Here is a 16115-nt window from a genome sequence, read left to right on the forward strand (position 1 = left end):
TAGCAACTGTTGGGTGTTGATCATCTGCTTTATGTACTTTACGTGATAACATTTAATTAAATCATTCATACTTACAACAAATATTAATCCCCTACACCTTTGTACTATGTTATGAAATCTGATATTAAGGCCAATTACCAGTCTGAGCTAACATGCCTGGCATGTAAAGCTGGGTAACACACTATACGATATATCACAAAATCATGGTACTTTTTCCCCATCAAATAAAGTGCACCCTCAACCCGTTGTTTTCAGCCGTCATTTATTGTATCATCCAAATGCCTGTTCTACATGTCTAATGGGACAATTCCACAGATGAAGCATGTAATGATATACCGCACTGTCGTACCACGAATCGTGTAGTGTGTACGGCGATTCTATATATCGTTACATGACATCGCCACGTTGCTGGGTCGCACCGTTGTTCAGCTCTCTACCCAATTTAAGATTAATTTGTGCTCCTGTTTATTTACCGAACATGATATCTTAAAATTAGTATTTTTTTTTTTTTTTTTATAATTAAGTTTAAATTAATTTACTTTGCATAAATATAAAGCAATAATATTTCTTATTAAATTAACAGTAAATGTTTCTGGATACTCCAGATGGTGGCATTATTGTGACTACATTTTCATTCCAAGACATTAGTAATTACTCAGTGGAAAACATCATGTGCTATCACACCTGTTCAATCATAATATTGCATAATTACTGGCCTTAAATGAATAAATTCTATGTATATGGTCAGTTGCAGTGAGTGCCATAAGAATTATCCTTATTTTCTGGTGTTATCAAAAACTGAGTAAAGTCATGCTGCCACCTGGGGTCACGCTTTTCCAGAGAGGCGTTAGCTAAGGAAATGGGTTTTAACACTACGCTTAAGAGGGGTGTTGCCTGAGTGCACATTCTCAGCTAGAACAGCAAAGTGCTGACAAGACCTCATGACATATAAAAATGAAGTGGAAACTGTGCTCACCAATCACATGAGAGCAATTCATCAGTGAAGAAGTTTATATTTAGTAATCAATCCCAAGTAACTGGGGAGCAGTATTTCTCCTTCACTTCAATCTATCATCACTGCAGGCATTCAGCTCCTGGGTGTGCTGTGCTTTTCAAGCACAATCTCTGAGTGCAGCCATCTGATACCACCCAAATACAACACACAGTTCCACGATCGTTGGAGAACAGACTACAAATTCTCACCAGTATCCAAGATCGGAGGCCACGTTCTAACATCCACGGCTGCTGCTGCTTCTCTTGACCTTAGCAGCTTACAAATGAGTTGCGTAGTCATTAAACAAGCAGAACGACTCACCTGGGGAACAAAGGGGAAGAAAATGAGTAAATAATTATCTCAGCCATGTACGTTTCCAACCCAGCGCTGCCCAAACAAGTATTGCTGTCCTCAGAGAATTTCTGCAATGACAATATTCTTCTTTAATGCAAGTTCAGCAAATGACACTTAATAATCATTTGGTCTTTCGGTCATAAACACTAAGTTCTGGAAGTCTGGGTTTGCTATCAGCGGGGTATGTTTATAGGAGTTGCCAAAATATGGAAAAACCATCAAGCAGAATGAGAACAGGCTGATAAATCTGCTTCATGTACTAGAATTCTCCCTGTTATACTGTATAGCAGTTTCAGAGTAGGCAAGAACGCTAGTTAATAAAAGAAATATCTTTACCCAGGATCCTTTCCTGAAGAACAGAAGGAACAATTTTGTGCTGAGACTGAGTTTCTAGGCTTCTCCGACAAGTGTATATGAATATATTTAAGTGATATTCCTCAAATGTTATTCTGTAGCAGTGGTGGGCACCTGGCAGCTTGGGGATTGTGTACTGTCCTTATAAGGACCACATGCGGCTCTCCATAGCACAGTAATTTCCCCTATTTGTTATCTTCCTAGGTATTCTGATGCCAAAGAGAAGCTGTGCTACATTCCCATTATTCTGCATGTATTGAATTATATTCTTCTCTCTGCAATTGTAATGTGTGATCAGAGGTCTCACTTGTCACTTCCTTGAAACATCATGTTATCCACCACTGTTATATTGATTATACATCAATTTGCTGGTTGTATAAATATAAATTAGAAGGTAATTAAGTTGAAGAAAGAAAGGAAGGGAAAGAGGCAGAGAAAGAGCCTTAATATTTCTCATCCTTATTCTTTTTATTGTGCTCTAGTGTAACCATTTTATTTTATTCTGGTAAAAAGTAATTTAAATTTAAAATAGTGCTTCATGGTCTAAGAAAGGTAATGTTTTTACTTTAATTCCTGCATACACCTTTACCCATTCTCAGCACTTATTCTAAGTGTTTGGAGAAAAAGTAGTCAATGACAAAACTGCTGTTAGAGACGATCATTCATAATTTAATTTAGCTGAATACTTTGGCGTGATGTCAAACGTCATCAATCTTTATTCTTGAAATATTATGTGTAACTCAATATAGTGAGGGATGCCAGTCAACACCATAGATTTTAGACACTGGTCAATTTAGAACAATAATAGAGAGAGTAAAATTATATTGTTCTTATTATGCAGGATAACGATCTGTGCATAGACAATTATTCCAAGTTGAACAGTCACAATATCAATGAAACTCTCCTTATAATTTTCAGTAGGGACTTTCTCCAATATTTCAATCCTGCTTTTAAATTATATGCAACTCAGAGTATTCAGTAACATAAAGTAGGATGGATATATGTCACCAAATCTAGCCCACCCCACACATCTACCATACATATAATTCTGAACCATAATAGTACAGAAATCCAGCAATCCTCAAACACATACTGGGGCTAATTCTGAGTTGGGAGCAAAGCAAAAAAAAAAAAAAAAAAGACTTAAGTACAGATGTGTCCACTCCACATACATCATACCTCCAAACGCTACAAGTCACGTTACACATAATGAAGGAGAGCTGTGCAACTTGGTAGCGCAGAGTGTCTTCCTGTGCAACTTTTTACCTTCAAATATGTCTTAACCGATGTATATAGGACGCACAACCAGCTTCTGCTGATTAAATTATATGCTGCATGCCTATATTCTGTGTGCCGCTGTGGGTCTATCTGCATGCGAAACGCTACGTTACAGTGTCAGCGGCTGTGACTGTAACGTAGCAATTGGCATGCAGATACACCAACAGCTGAACACAGAACATATGCATGCAGCATATAATTTTAATCAGCAGAAGGTGCTTGTGAGTCGTATTCTCATCACTTTGCGAATAAGATGCATTTGAAGGTAAAATGTTGCACAAAGGACGAACAGCGCTACCGAGTCACGCCACGGCATGGTACACTAGAAGGGCTGTTTAACGGTCAAGGAAGTAAGCTGTATGTGGACACATCTATAACTTGCATCTCGGCAAAAAAAATAATGTTCCATAGCAGGTGGGGCAGATTTAGATTTGGGTGGGACGTGCCCAAACTCAAAATTGTGGTATAAAAACAAACCTGGCTTTCATTTCTGTGTGTTACATTCAAAAGCAGATAGTATTTAGATGCACCCCTGGCATTGCAACTTAGTTTGTTCCAGGTACAAAGTTACTCGCTTTTTTTTTGCTTTGTTCCCACTCCAGAATTATTCCAACTATGTCCATGACTTTCAAATTCCTTTAAATGTGCCATACTGAATGGATTCTCTGATTGCAACAACTAACCTCCATCCTTGATTTCTTTCTCTCAAACATCATTAACCTTCTGGCAATAACACAATCATGGCTCACACAATCCACTTCCCCTGCAGCCCTTTCATCCACAAGTGCAGGACTGGAAGCACACAAGGAGGTGGCACTGGGTACCTCCTTTCCATTCATTGCACATCTATAGTTCTGCTAAATGACCCATCACTTACTGTATGTTCCCATGTTCTGAAATACATTCTATCCATATTTTAACTCATTCTCTGTGTGTGTCACTGTTCTCTATCACCCCCCTGGACTACACAAACAAATCCTTGAAGATTACTTATTTCATATACCCACCATCATCTTAGGCAATAACAACATCCCAATCAATTGTTCATATTCTTCTTATGCTTCCAGACTACTTTCTATAACCTTCTCTACTGGCCTCTTTAAGTGGCCCGACTACTAATCATATTGTTGATCAATACCTTGATCAGGTTTTCTCCAGACTTTTGCTTATTTCCCCCCTCTCAGTCCATCACCTGATCACCTGGTAAGCTCTCCTCCACCATATTTAATATATTTGTACTTTAACTCTACTAAGCCTACACATACCTGCAGAAATCTAAACTCTAATAATTTTTAACAACTTTCAAAGTGTCTCTACAACAATTTTCTTCCCAATTTGTCAATACCACATCTAGAAAAGCTTACCCAAAGAAAGATAGTTGTTTTCTGGGAATGCCTGGTCATGGTACTGTAAATTTTGGCACTCCATCATTATGCATCATCGTGATATGCAGCCAAACATAATAACAGTTACCACCAGCCCACTTCCACCATCCGTTCAAAATGCATTCTTCTTTTTTTTCTCGCCATCACTGACCATAGGGGATTGTTTGCCAATACCCGGCAGTACATTGCAGAGACGCCTCCATTGGTGTCCAGAATTCACTGGCCGCCAGCCTCCTCTACTACATCCTACATCCCCTGGTTCCACCCCTCGCATGTCATTGCACTACCTCCAAACCACGGTTGCCAGCTGGGTGCACCTGTATGCTCTAGCTACAAGTTCATAGGTAGTTCCGTGGTGCAGCGACTGTCATCACTAATGAACTGCCGAAATCCACATGCAGCCAGGTGCATGTGCATGCTTCCAGCTCCCTCTATCAGTGCAGAGTCATGAGTGCATGATCGGATTGCCCTGGAAGTTCCCTAGTGGAGCAGGAGCACAGCACTGAGTGATGGAGGCAGCAGAAAAATGCACGGTCCATGACCCAGCCATTAAATAACCTATAAAAGGTAAGCAATGAGGTAATATTATTTACTGGGCGAACGGGTATAACCAAGGAGCCATAATCTGATACTGCCATTCCCAATGCCGAATTGTTAACTGTATTTCCTTTTAACTTCCCACATGCTGGATATGCTCACTCCCTGGCACACTTCAGGACAGGGTGGGAAGTGCCATAGAATGCATAAACTCCGGGCACCACGGCTACATGCTAAACCTCTGTATATAGCCCACTTGTTCTCCTTCTTTATTCCAAAACCACCTGACCACTGACCAGATCACATATCCCCACTAGGATCTTTTTCTCACTGGTATCTGGCTGCACCAATATGCAATAAGCGGCATTGAACCTCACATACAGTACTGTATCTCAAGTGCAATTCTCATATCCCCTTATCTTAGTATCAAACCCCTAGATCACAGGTTCTCAAACTCGGTCCTCAGGACCCCAAACAGTGCATGTTTTCCATGTCTCCTCACAGAATCACAAGTGAAATAATTAGCTTCACCAGGGGATCTTTTAAAATGTGTCAATGAGTAATGAATGCACCTGTGCACCTGCTGGGTGACCTGGAAAACGTGAACTCTGTGGGGTCCCGAGGATAGAGTTTGAGAACCACTGGCCTAGATAATAAGCTTGCCTCTTGCTGCATTGTGGTCAGTAACCAGTCTTGTTCTATGACTGTGCTTGTCCACAATTATAACGCCCCACAGAATATGATAGCACTACATTAACTGAAGTGCCAAAAGTCATGGGATAGATGCCTAGTATCGTGTAGGACCCCCGCTAGCCGGTGAAGTGCAAAAACTTGATGTGACATCGATTCCACAAGTGAACGAAAGACCTCTCCACCACATCCCATAAATGTTTGATTGGGTTCATGTCAAGCTAATGTGAAGTCCACACTATTCGTTTGAATACTCCAGAATGCTCCTCGAACCAATTTTGGACAACTTAGGACTAATGACACAGTGCATTACCCTGCTGGAATATTTAATCATTGTGGCAGTACATGAAGTCCATGAAGAGCTGCAAATGGTCATCATGCAATGCAACGTAGTTGTTACCGGTCAATGACGTGTTCAGGCGGCCCCAACCCACGCCATGTGAACACACCCCACACCATTATTTAACCACTACCAGCCTGCAAGGTGGCTTGTGGACAACTGGAGTCCACGGCCTTATGGGGTCTGCGCCGCTCCTGAACCCTACCAATAGACTGAAACAACTGGAACCGTGACTCATTGGACCAAGCCACATGCTGCTGGTCCTCCAGGGTCCAATTAGCAATGTCACAAGCCCAGGTGAGGAGATGTATCTGGTGTTGTAGTGTTAACAGAGGCACTCTTTTGGGTCCTCAACTTATATATCCCATGGAAGCTAAAGACCCCACTGGTCACGATCATTAAGCTCCCATGGTTAGCCAATGCGCTATCCATGGTGGGTGAAGTATTCCTGGTACACGTGACACTGTAGATCTCAAGAGTGTTGAATATCCGCATAACTTCGGAAATGGAGTATCCCATCTGTCTGGCACCTGCTGTCATGCTCCGTTCGAACTCCAATAATTCATGTTGCCTTGCCATGAGCAGCCTAGCCGAGGTTCAAACTGATTCGCAAGATGTCAGATTACAACTGATGCAGATCTGGGCATTTTCAAGACGTCACAGTACGGTGACGCCACCTATTATTACCTTTACATACTGCTATCACATGACTTTTAGCACTTCAGTGTAAACGTCTCCTGCTGACGAGTTATACTGGGTACACACGAGACGATAGAATGTCCAATGAGGCCGGATCGGACAACATATCGCGCACATCGGCCAGTGTGTACCCTCAATGTCACTGACAAAGCGCGCTCCTGCGTGTCATCAGTGGCAACCCCAGTCGGACTATCGCTGCCGGCATCAGCAAGTGTGTATGCACTTGCCGGGTGCCGACGCTTACGAGGTCGGTATACTCTAGACATCACAAAAAGGGCTTATTAACTAGAAGGATTTCCAAACAACAGGAAACTCCCTCTGTATTTGCCTGTAATACACACTAAAAGAGATTTTAATTATTCAAATTAACGTGCAGTTTCTCTTCCTAAAATTTTTGATGAGGAAAATTTAAGGTTTTACATTGTAAAGCATGAAATTTGAGAACCATATGGAAATCAATTTCACAAAAAAAGAGTAACTACACATTTAAAAGATAATTAAGATCAGATTAATCTAAAGTGCATTGTTCCCCTTTATTGTTAGATAATTAAAACATGTTAATTAGTTAGATACACAAAAACCTGCTCCTAGAATACGCCCCTCCCGCCAGGATGAGTTTAACCTGCTCTGAGAAATTTGCATCCTAAAATAAACCACTTTCAAACCGTTATATGACCACAAAGTGAGCGGAGCACATGTAATGAGCAATGTACAAGAACAGATGGACTGGTCCACGTCACCATCTATAGTTGGAGACAGCTCTTCCTTAAGAATATTAAGGAAGAGCTGCCTCCACTCTATGGTTGGGTCAATTGTAAATGCTTATTTTATAAAACATGCTGTGTGTGAAAATATAAATGTTTGTTCAATTTGTGAGCAACAAAATAGTTAACCACAAGCACCGCACAAATATTTAATCTGCAGATAGAACAGTCCCTCCCCTCCTCCAGGAACTGTACATTACTGTCCTCATAAAGTGCTATTCATAGTCCTCTTAATGATGGATGAGACACTCTCCCTTATTTCACTCCCAGATCTCCTCCCTAGGAGCTTCTCCATGCTGCTAATTATGACCAGGTTTAAATGATGGAGAATGGGAGGAAATTGTTGCAAGATAAGGAAGAACAGAATAAATCCCATTATCATAAAGTCAGCAATCCTCTCTCTCACTTTCTAATTACACGACACCAGAGTCTTGTGCTAAACACCGTTCCCAAGCCAAAGAAAGGTAAAACATTGAGAGAGAATTCATCCTTCACATGAAAAGCAAAATACAACGCTTTGATTTCAGCAACCGTATTCAAAAACAGACATTTTCACCCAAAGGGTTTAGCAGCAAATGATGTCCAAGCACACTGAGGGCAGAGCTTGTTCCCTGCCTGACGCAACTACCTCACCCTCAACTTTGCCAGCTTAAACGATTTTTCCACCAAAATCCCGGTTCAAACCCGGGACTTACCCTGTTCACAATGCGGTGCTGACCCGGTATATTCCCATGTCAGCGCCGTTCACACTGCACACGGGTGCAGTGCCAAAGCTTGGAGATGGCATCATCACCAAGCGCCGCAGACTCCAGATCGGAGTGGACCAGCAACCTGCGGAGGGACGGAAGTCCTTCCGGGAGGGTGTTTGATGTCACAGCTGTCACCGGGGAGACGAGCAGGGAGAGATTATAGCCTCCTCGTATGAAGCGGGGATGGCGTAAAAACCGTAATAGTCCAGACCATATTATGAGGCTGTGACAGCTGTCACACACTTTTTGATTTCTCCAAATCATCATACTGTAAATGGGTCCCATTTACACTGAGCTGTCCCCACGGATGGTGCTGGAAGATCCGCCACAGCATAAGCGTTGCAAATAGTCAAACGGATCTATCTGGCGAGCGCTGCTTAGTAGCTGGCCAGCCCAGTGAAAGTCATACAGGACAAAGAGAGAACCCGTCCTACGCAAGTCCTCCTTCTTGTCCACATAAATCCGGAGAGCTCGCACGACCTCCAAAGAGGCCTCCTCTGGTGAGGAATCTGGAACCTGGAAGTAAGGAACCACAATCTCGATTGACATAGAGCTTAGAAACAACCTTTTCCCCGCTCGCCGGTTGTTGCTCCTTCCTGTGTCCGAAGCAGCAGCCAAGTACACTGACCCATTCACCAGCGCCGCGGCTGCTGGTGCTGGGGTGATGAAGCAGCAGCGTGGACGTACTATAAGATAAGATGTAGGACTGCTTACACAGTAGAAAATGAAAAGTTTAAAAATGTTAAAAAATAAAAGTAAAACCTATGAAGCTGTTAGCACAGCTTCCACAGTGTGCCTCATCTGCAAGCACCAACACGAAAACTGAGGTGCCTGTGGCGGGGTTTAGGGGGAGGGGAAGTCTGGGTTGTGCTCAACAAGTTTAACCATGTGGTGCCCGGACTCCAACCCACCAACCTATACCCAGCATAAGGCCTGTCCTCCCTATGGAGGAAGAAGAAAAAGTAATTCCATAGTTCAACTTACTGAGCCAACTGAGGGCTGTCACAATGGTGCTAAGTGGGCAACACAGATTGTGTAATGGTTAGCATTAGTGCCTCACAGCACTGAGGTCTTGGGTTCGATTCCCACCACGGTCTGAACTGTGTGGCGTTTGTATATTCTCAACAGTGCTGGCGTGGATTTCCTCCCACAATCCGAAATTATATTGGTAGGTTATTTGGCTCCTGATAAAAAAAAATGAACCCTAATGTGCGTTACCTGTAGAAGGGAATATAGAATGTAAGCTCCACTGGGGCAGGGACTAATGTGAATGACTAAATATTCTCTATAAAACACTGTACAATGTGTGAGAGCTATATAAAGAACTGGTAATAAATAAATATATAAGAGCTCACCCATTTCATAAACCTGTACATGACACAAAGGAGCTCATTCAGACCCGCTCGCAAGTTGCGGTTGCTCGCTGGCAAGAAAGGGCCGGATATTTAAATGAAGTGCTCGCACTGCGTCGCATAAGGACGCCCACTATCTTTTAGCGAGCTATGGCAAAGTGCGCTCTGTGATGCATCAATTATTTCCCTGTTGTACAGACTGTGATACCGCAAATTCATTTTGCAGTGATGCGGTAAGTTTCCCCCTGCAAATGTATTACAAATCGCAATGAATAGTTATCGCCAACAATAAATCAATATACTATAAAGAAGATTTACATTTCACTTTAAAAATATTCTAATAAGAGCAGAAAACTTACATCTGTGGTATTTAATATAATGATATTTAACGATATAATGATATTTAATATAATGACATTTCATTGATGATAATGATTGCACTATAAAAGGATTCACTACATGTCTCAGCATACCATGGCATTTTGGCATTTGTACTGTAGTTTCACAGCTGCTACTGAGCTGTAAATTGCTTACCTCTGCACTACTACATTTGGGAGACATTAAAAAAAGAAAAAGTGTGAAAAATCCTCAGTTACACCACTGACTCCCAGTGAGCGGACTTGCTGCAATCTCAGGAATATGGCCGTCTCCGTTGTTTGTAGGATACACTTAACCAGTGCTTACCAAGGTTTTGTGCATTGTATTTTGAATAATGTTAATAATAGGTCAGAGGGGATGAAAATATGTTTATGAAGCCAATGGGGGTAGACAAGCAAAAACGATTGGAACTACTGATTTAAACCCTGTATTATCAGCTCAATTGTCTCGCACATACCTCTACTATCATTTTCACCGTTGGTAGCGTTGTTGCAATGTTCTGAGGGTGTGGAGGTCGCACCGTTATTGGCACACAGCCTGCATACAGACAGCCATAAAATGCTGCAATCAGGTCTATTCCTGCATGAAAGAATCAGAAAGGTCATCAGCATTTAATCACAGACTCAGAAGTCACCCTGCGCTGTGCCTGACCAAAGCACCTTGATGGTGTAACGGAGGTGGCTGCTAGTCATTTCCTGACTTACACTGTAAGTCACACAATAGTATGCGCAGAATGAAATGAACCATTAACATTAAGGTATGTACATAAAACTAAATTCTCACCAATATATCTCAGCATACATTGAGGAAACAAACTTAAATACTGCAGAAGAAAGAAAACATACAAAAATATTTAAAGATAGGCTACATGAAAGAATATGAATGTGTTTTTTCACATGGACAGCTGTTCTCTATAGCCGAAAAGCAAAAAATACTGTACTACAGAGTTTCCCAAACTCCACCGTTGCAGTCCAGGTTTTAAGGATATCCATGCTTAAGACCAGATGGTAATATCAAATTGACTGAGGTACTAATAAAATCACCTGTGCTCAAGCATGGATATCCTTAAATCCTGGACTGTAATGGCGGGTTTTGTAAACACTGCTGTACTGCATTGTTTATTTGCTTAGATTCCATCCTTTAAACAATACAGCCCATCCCACAAGTAAAGGTTCTCACAGTACTGTCCCAATTTCCCATGGGAAAAAGATGCATGACCTGCTGAATTGAGTGACATGGTCAAATCAAATAAGGATAAAAAAAAATCTGAAAAATAAAGGAACAGCGCTAATAGATGGTGACTGTATATAGATTATTAATATATAGTAATATACAATGAATAATATTTCAAAAAGTGAAAGGATTGCCTTTATTTTGATGTAACATTTCTGAAAATGTTCAAATGTCTATTTTATTCTGCAACCATATTTTAACTGTTCTCAGGTGAATGTAGTTAGCTAATGAGAACTTAGGTATTTATGCAGCTTTCTTTGAGACTATCACCATACAGTCTGACGAAACTGCCAGTGTACTAAAGATGAAAGAACAGACACTATAGCCGGACTTACTTTGGACCACAAACTTACAGTATCTACAATCACAACTCATTTGGGACTTATTCCAGCCAAGATTTAAGACTCACAGGAGGACGAGTATCCTGCAAAGGAACTTCTTGCTTATGGGACTCCACCTTGTCAAAGACTGGTAATAAATATCCCTCTTTACTACTGCTGGGACATTTCTAATTAGTGGTTCTTATAATTTTACATGATTTCAATATTATTGCCATTGCCTTTATTTATCTGCATAATCCAGTAGCAAACATTATTCAAAAATACCATTAAAAGATATTATATAGTCCCAAATGTAACCATGTCATCAGTCTCCCTCTTTGTACTAATTTTGTTTTTACAATTGTATTTACAACATTAAATAATTATATGTAATTAAAATTAATTTATTAAATTAAATAAATTGCCCACAGGTTAAGGATATTATTCAAGTGTGTAATACTACATGTCATTAATCTATATCCGTTCACCAACTATTAGTGCTGTTCCTTTAGCTTTCATTGTATGCTCTTAGGATATAAAATACGAGGACTGAACTATAGTGGCCAGTACTTTTTTATAGTACTTTTTTTTCTTAGCACAGGATCTGTCGTAAGATCGATCCTGTGCCTCACGCGCTCATTAAGGGAATAGGGACAAACAGTCATTGAAATGACTACCACACGATGGATCGCATGAAAAAAAAAATGCCACGTTCTGAACACGATACGATGGAATATATGTGATGCACATATGATCATAAGATACGATTGAAGGACCCACGGGAGCGCGCATCGGATGAAAAAATGCACGATTTCAACAAGACTAAACGTACGTCAAGTCGAAAATCGTGTGATCGTCTAGAAATCACGTAGGTGTATGGGGGCCTTATAACACCCCCTCTCCACCCATATACTGTAGCTGTTTGCTTGGTGGAATTAGAATACCACATGAAATAAAAACTAAAAAAAAAAAGTGTACTACAGAACTTTTGTTTTGTAAGAAATAATGTGCTCCTCCTTTAAAAGAAATGAAATAACAGAAGTCAAAACAACATTCCCTGACCAGAAAATAGTTACAGAACTCCACAGTGACTAATATCTGTAATATTAATAACTTACAGTGAGGAGTACATTATACCATATATATTAAGTACTAAAGTATTTCTCATGTATTAATGGAACAAGTACATTCCCTTCTCATTACCTGGCAGGAGAACGACAAAGATTACATTGTGAAACAATGGACATCAGTAAAAAGAAAAAAACAACAACTTTAAACACAAAGTAAGTTCAAAATTAAGTTTTTCCAGAAAAAAAATTGCACCTGGAGGATACACCAGAGCCACATGATCTCCATCTTGTAGATGCCCCCTTTCCATTAGCATCACCGCTATCTTCTCAGCTCGCTTATGTAGCTGGCTACATGTCAGAGAGTTGGCTATTGTTCCCTGTAGATGGAAATAGACCATTATACAGCACGCAATAAGGTACACACATATTATTATTATACCTCAGAGGTATAATATGTACAAAATACAAACCATTGTCAGATTCAAACACAACTTCCACACTCTAATGGTGCATACACACGATCAGATTTTTTCTTCAGATATGGACGATAACGATTTAAAAATCGTTCAGTCGTTCATATCTGAAGGAAAATCGTTCATATCTGACATGCCTGAACGATGGACGATCAACGATGCGCGTTCCCGTTTGTCAGATAACGATATCTGACATCTGATGGGTTTGCAGTCAGACTTGGACGATTCCATTCATTTTAATGCAGTCAAAAATCGTTCAATCGTTCAAATCGTTCAAAACTTTGGTCAAATCGTCCAAATCGTTCAAATCGTTTAATCGTTCAGTCGTTCATCTGACAAATCTGACAAGTCTGACAAATCTGACCGTGTGTACGCTCCATAATGTGTCAATCTAGTATTCGTTACTCACTTATGATTTTTTATATAGCTCGAAATATACTGGGATTGTAATATTTGTAGGATCATTCACACATATTTGCTAGGAAATTAATAAAAAAAAAGCATGAAAACAAATGTATGGTTTCAAATCATCATAGTGATACTTTCAACAGGTTTTACAAGCACTTTTTAATTATCATGCTTTTATCATCATAGTATTGGTATTACGCACTAATACTACAACTATAGCTTGCTGCACTTTACAATCTTAAGCACAGTGTTATCATTTTAGAACGCAATGGTAGGAAGTTAGAGAACCACTATGTCTAATTTTAATGAGCTTTCTATGCTTTTATTAACAGTTAGGTGTGAACGAGCCCTAAAGAATCATGTATTCTGCTACAGAAAATGTTCTAACACACCGTCATGTTCTAATTTAATAACATAAATGCAGATTTCCAAAGAAATAGTTAAAAAAAGGGAGAAGAAACAAAATAAATTTGCTAGGAGTTTCTTAAGAAATTCAGGAAAATTCCCGCTACAGTATCAATGATTCTCATACTTTGGAACTCCACAATATGTACTCATTATCTCAACATCAGTATAAAATATACACATCTTTTGTGTATACAGTAAAAAATAAATTAATCTGCATCTCCTTTCATGACTCAGCATGCTGGATTAAGTCGGTTTTAAAATAAGGACTAATGGAGGACATACTGTACAGTAGAAGATTCAATATAGCACAATGAGCAGATGTCTTACCCTGGAGTTTAATAAGGTATAAAGCACATGGTCAGGAGTTGTTTGAGCTCTCCATTGTAGAACTTCAGATAAGAATAAAAACTACGGAAAAAAAATACACAGCAATTAGGTGCCTTCATGTACACATGTAGAAATTAGAGAATGAAATAGTCGCTGTGGGCTCTGGTCCCTTTTTCATCAGTGTCAGTTCAAAATCTTTTAAAGGCTTTACTGCTGTGTGAAAAAAGTCTCTGCAGATATAGTAAAGTTCACCAATGTAACGTAACAACAAAGCATGATCATAGCACAATACTATTATACTGTACACCGCCAGTCACACACACACATACAATTGTCGTATATAAAGTGAATCAGTGCAGCCTCGTGGTCACATCTCATTGCACTGAAGACACACTTGCGGACGAAAAAGCCGTGAAAAAGACTATCGGGCGCAAGCACAGTCACAAGTGACCTGGCGCGCCAAGAGGGTCTGTTTGGCATGACTGCAGCAATAAATGTATGAGGACCACATTAGTATGTTAAAATATATTACACATGGCAAGTGACTTGACAATCACAGATACTGTATATCTATACCACTAGATTTGACAGATTTCACGAGAGACAAAAAGACAGGAAATATGTATTTCTAAAATCAAAATATAATTCTTTAATAATATTAAGTGAATGTATCCACATTATTAGATTTAATTTATAAGAAATTGCACATATTCTAAATATATCCAACAATGGTATCAGCTGTAAAGTATACATCCATAGTAACCAGGTAGTAAGAACAGGGCCGAAACTAGGATTTTTGTCACCAGGGGCAAGACAGTAACTTGGCGCCCCCCATGTAATTCCCCCTGCAGTAGTGCCCATATTGTAATGCCCCCATAGTAATGCCCCTGTAGTGCCCACCATACAGTAATGCCCCTGTAGTGCCCATGCTCCCATATTAATGCCCCTGTAGTGCCCATGCTTTCATAGTAATGCCCCTGTAGTGCCCATGCTCTCATAGTAATGCCCCTGTATTGCCCATGCCCCATAGTAATATCCCTGTAGTGCCCTTACAGTAATGCTCCTGTAGTGCTCATGCCCCCACAGTAATGCCCCTGTGGTAATGCCCATGCCCCAATAGTAATGCCCCTGTAGTGCTCATGCCCCATTAGTAATGCCCCTTATTGCCTATGCCCCCATTGTAATGCCCCTGTGGTAATGCCCCTGCCCCCATAATAATGCCCCTGTAGTGCAGCTTATTAAAAAAAAAAATACTTACCTTGAACCCCGCTCCTGCATCCAGCGTCGCGTCCGGTCCGCCGGCTGCTCCTTGGAACTATGGGGGAGATGTCATGACGTCTCCCCCATAGTGCCCGTGGGGAGAGCCGGAAGCTGGAGTTCGGGAGAGAACTCCAGCCTCCGGCTCCGGCTACACCGCGTCGCTGCAGAGAAGGAGCCGGGCGCCCGCTGGTAATAAATATTACCAGCGGACGTCCGGCTTGGAGCCTCTCTGCAGCGCCGGGCTGGAGGTCACTGGCACCAGGTACAGCGGCTCACCCGGTGCACGTGCACCTCCAGCCCCCCCCTAGTTGCGGCCCTGGTAAGAACAGCTGGCATTAGCAACTCTTAAAAGTCCAGAGACAATATAATAAGTATTAAGAACTTCAGCTAGATAGCCAAAGGTTATAGGAATGCAGCCAGAGTAACGATATACAGTATAGTAACAGCAGTCCAAGACTGGAGAAAGCTCTGAAAAGTATACACGCAAGGCAAAAGACTAATATGAAAGTTTAATCACATCAAACAGTTTAAAGTGTAATTATAATGTCTGTTTATATTATACTTTTTCACAAACTGCTTTTAACGTAATAAAAATATGTTTTCTTTTATGCTGGTTTCGGAGATTTTTAATATAAGGAAACATTGTTGTTTTTCCCCTTTGGTGCAGAGAAAATGGAACTTTATCCACCCCTGGCTCCGGCCCCATCATTGCCCACCTGCATCTCCTCTCTGGGCTTCTCCC

General features: G+C 40.7%; 1 protein-coding gene across 3 annotated transcripts in view; it reads right to left on the reverse strand.

Annotated features, from left to right (window-relative positions):
• Nucleotides 1-16115, reverse strand: part of DIP2C (DIP2 acetate--CoA ligase C (putative)) — a 530217-nt gene that overhangs the window by 129591 nt on the left and 384511 nt on the right. For all 3 annotated transcript variants that reach the window (XM_088445439.1, XM_088445438.1, XM_088445440.1), the window contains 4 exons: nt 14114-14194; nt 12751-12874; nt 10332-10453; nt 1204-1315 (listed from right to left, as the gene is read on the reverse strand). In XM_088445439.1, coding sequence (XP_088301565.1) covers nt 1204-1315; nt 10332-10453; nt 12751-12874; nt 14114-14194 — 439 coding nt within the window. The remainder of the gene's footprint in view (nt 1-1203; nt 1316-10331; nt 10454-12750; nt 12875-14113; nt 14195-16115) is intronic.

Source organism: Taudactylus pleione, unplaced genomic scaffold (assembly GCF_031769625.1).
Source record: "Taudactylus pleione unplaced genomic scaffold, aTauple2 ptg000380l, whole genome shotgun sequence".
NCBI classification, from domain to species: Eukaryota; Metazoa; Chordata; class Amphibia; order Anura; family Myobatrachidae; genus Taudactylus; species Taudactylus pleione.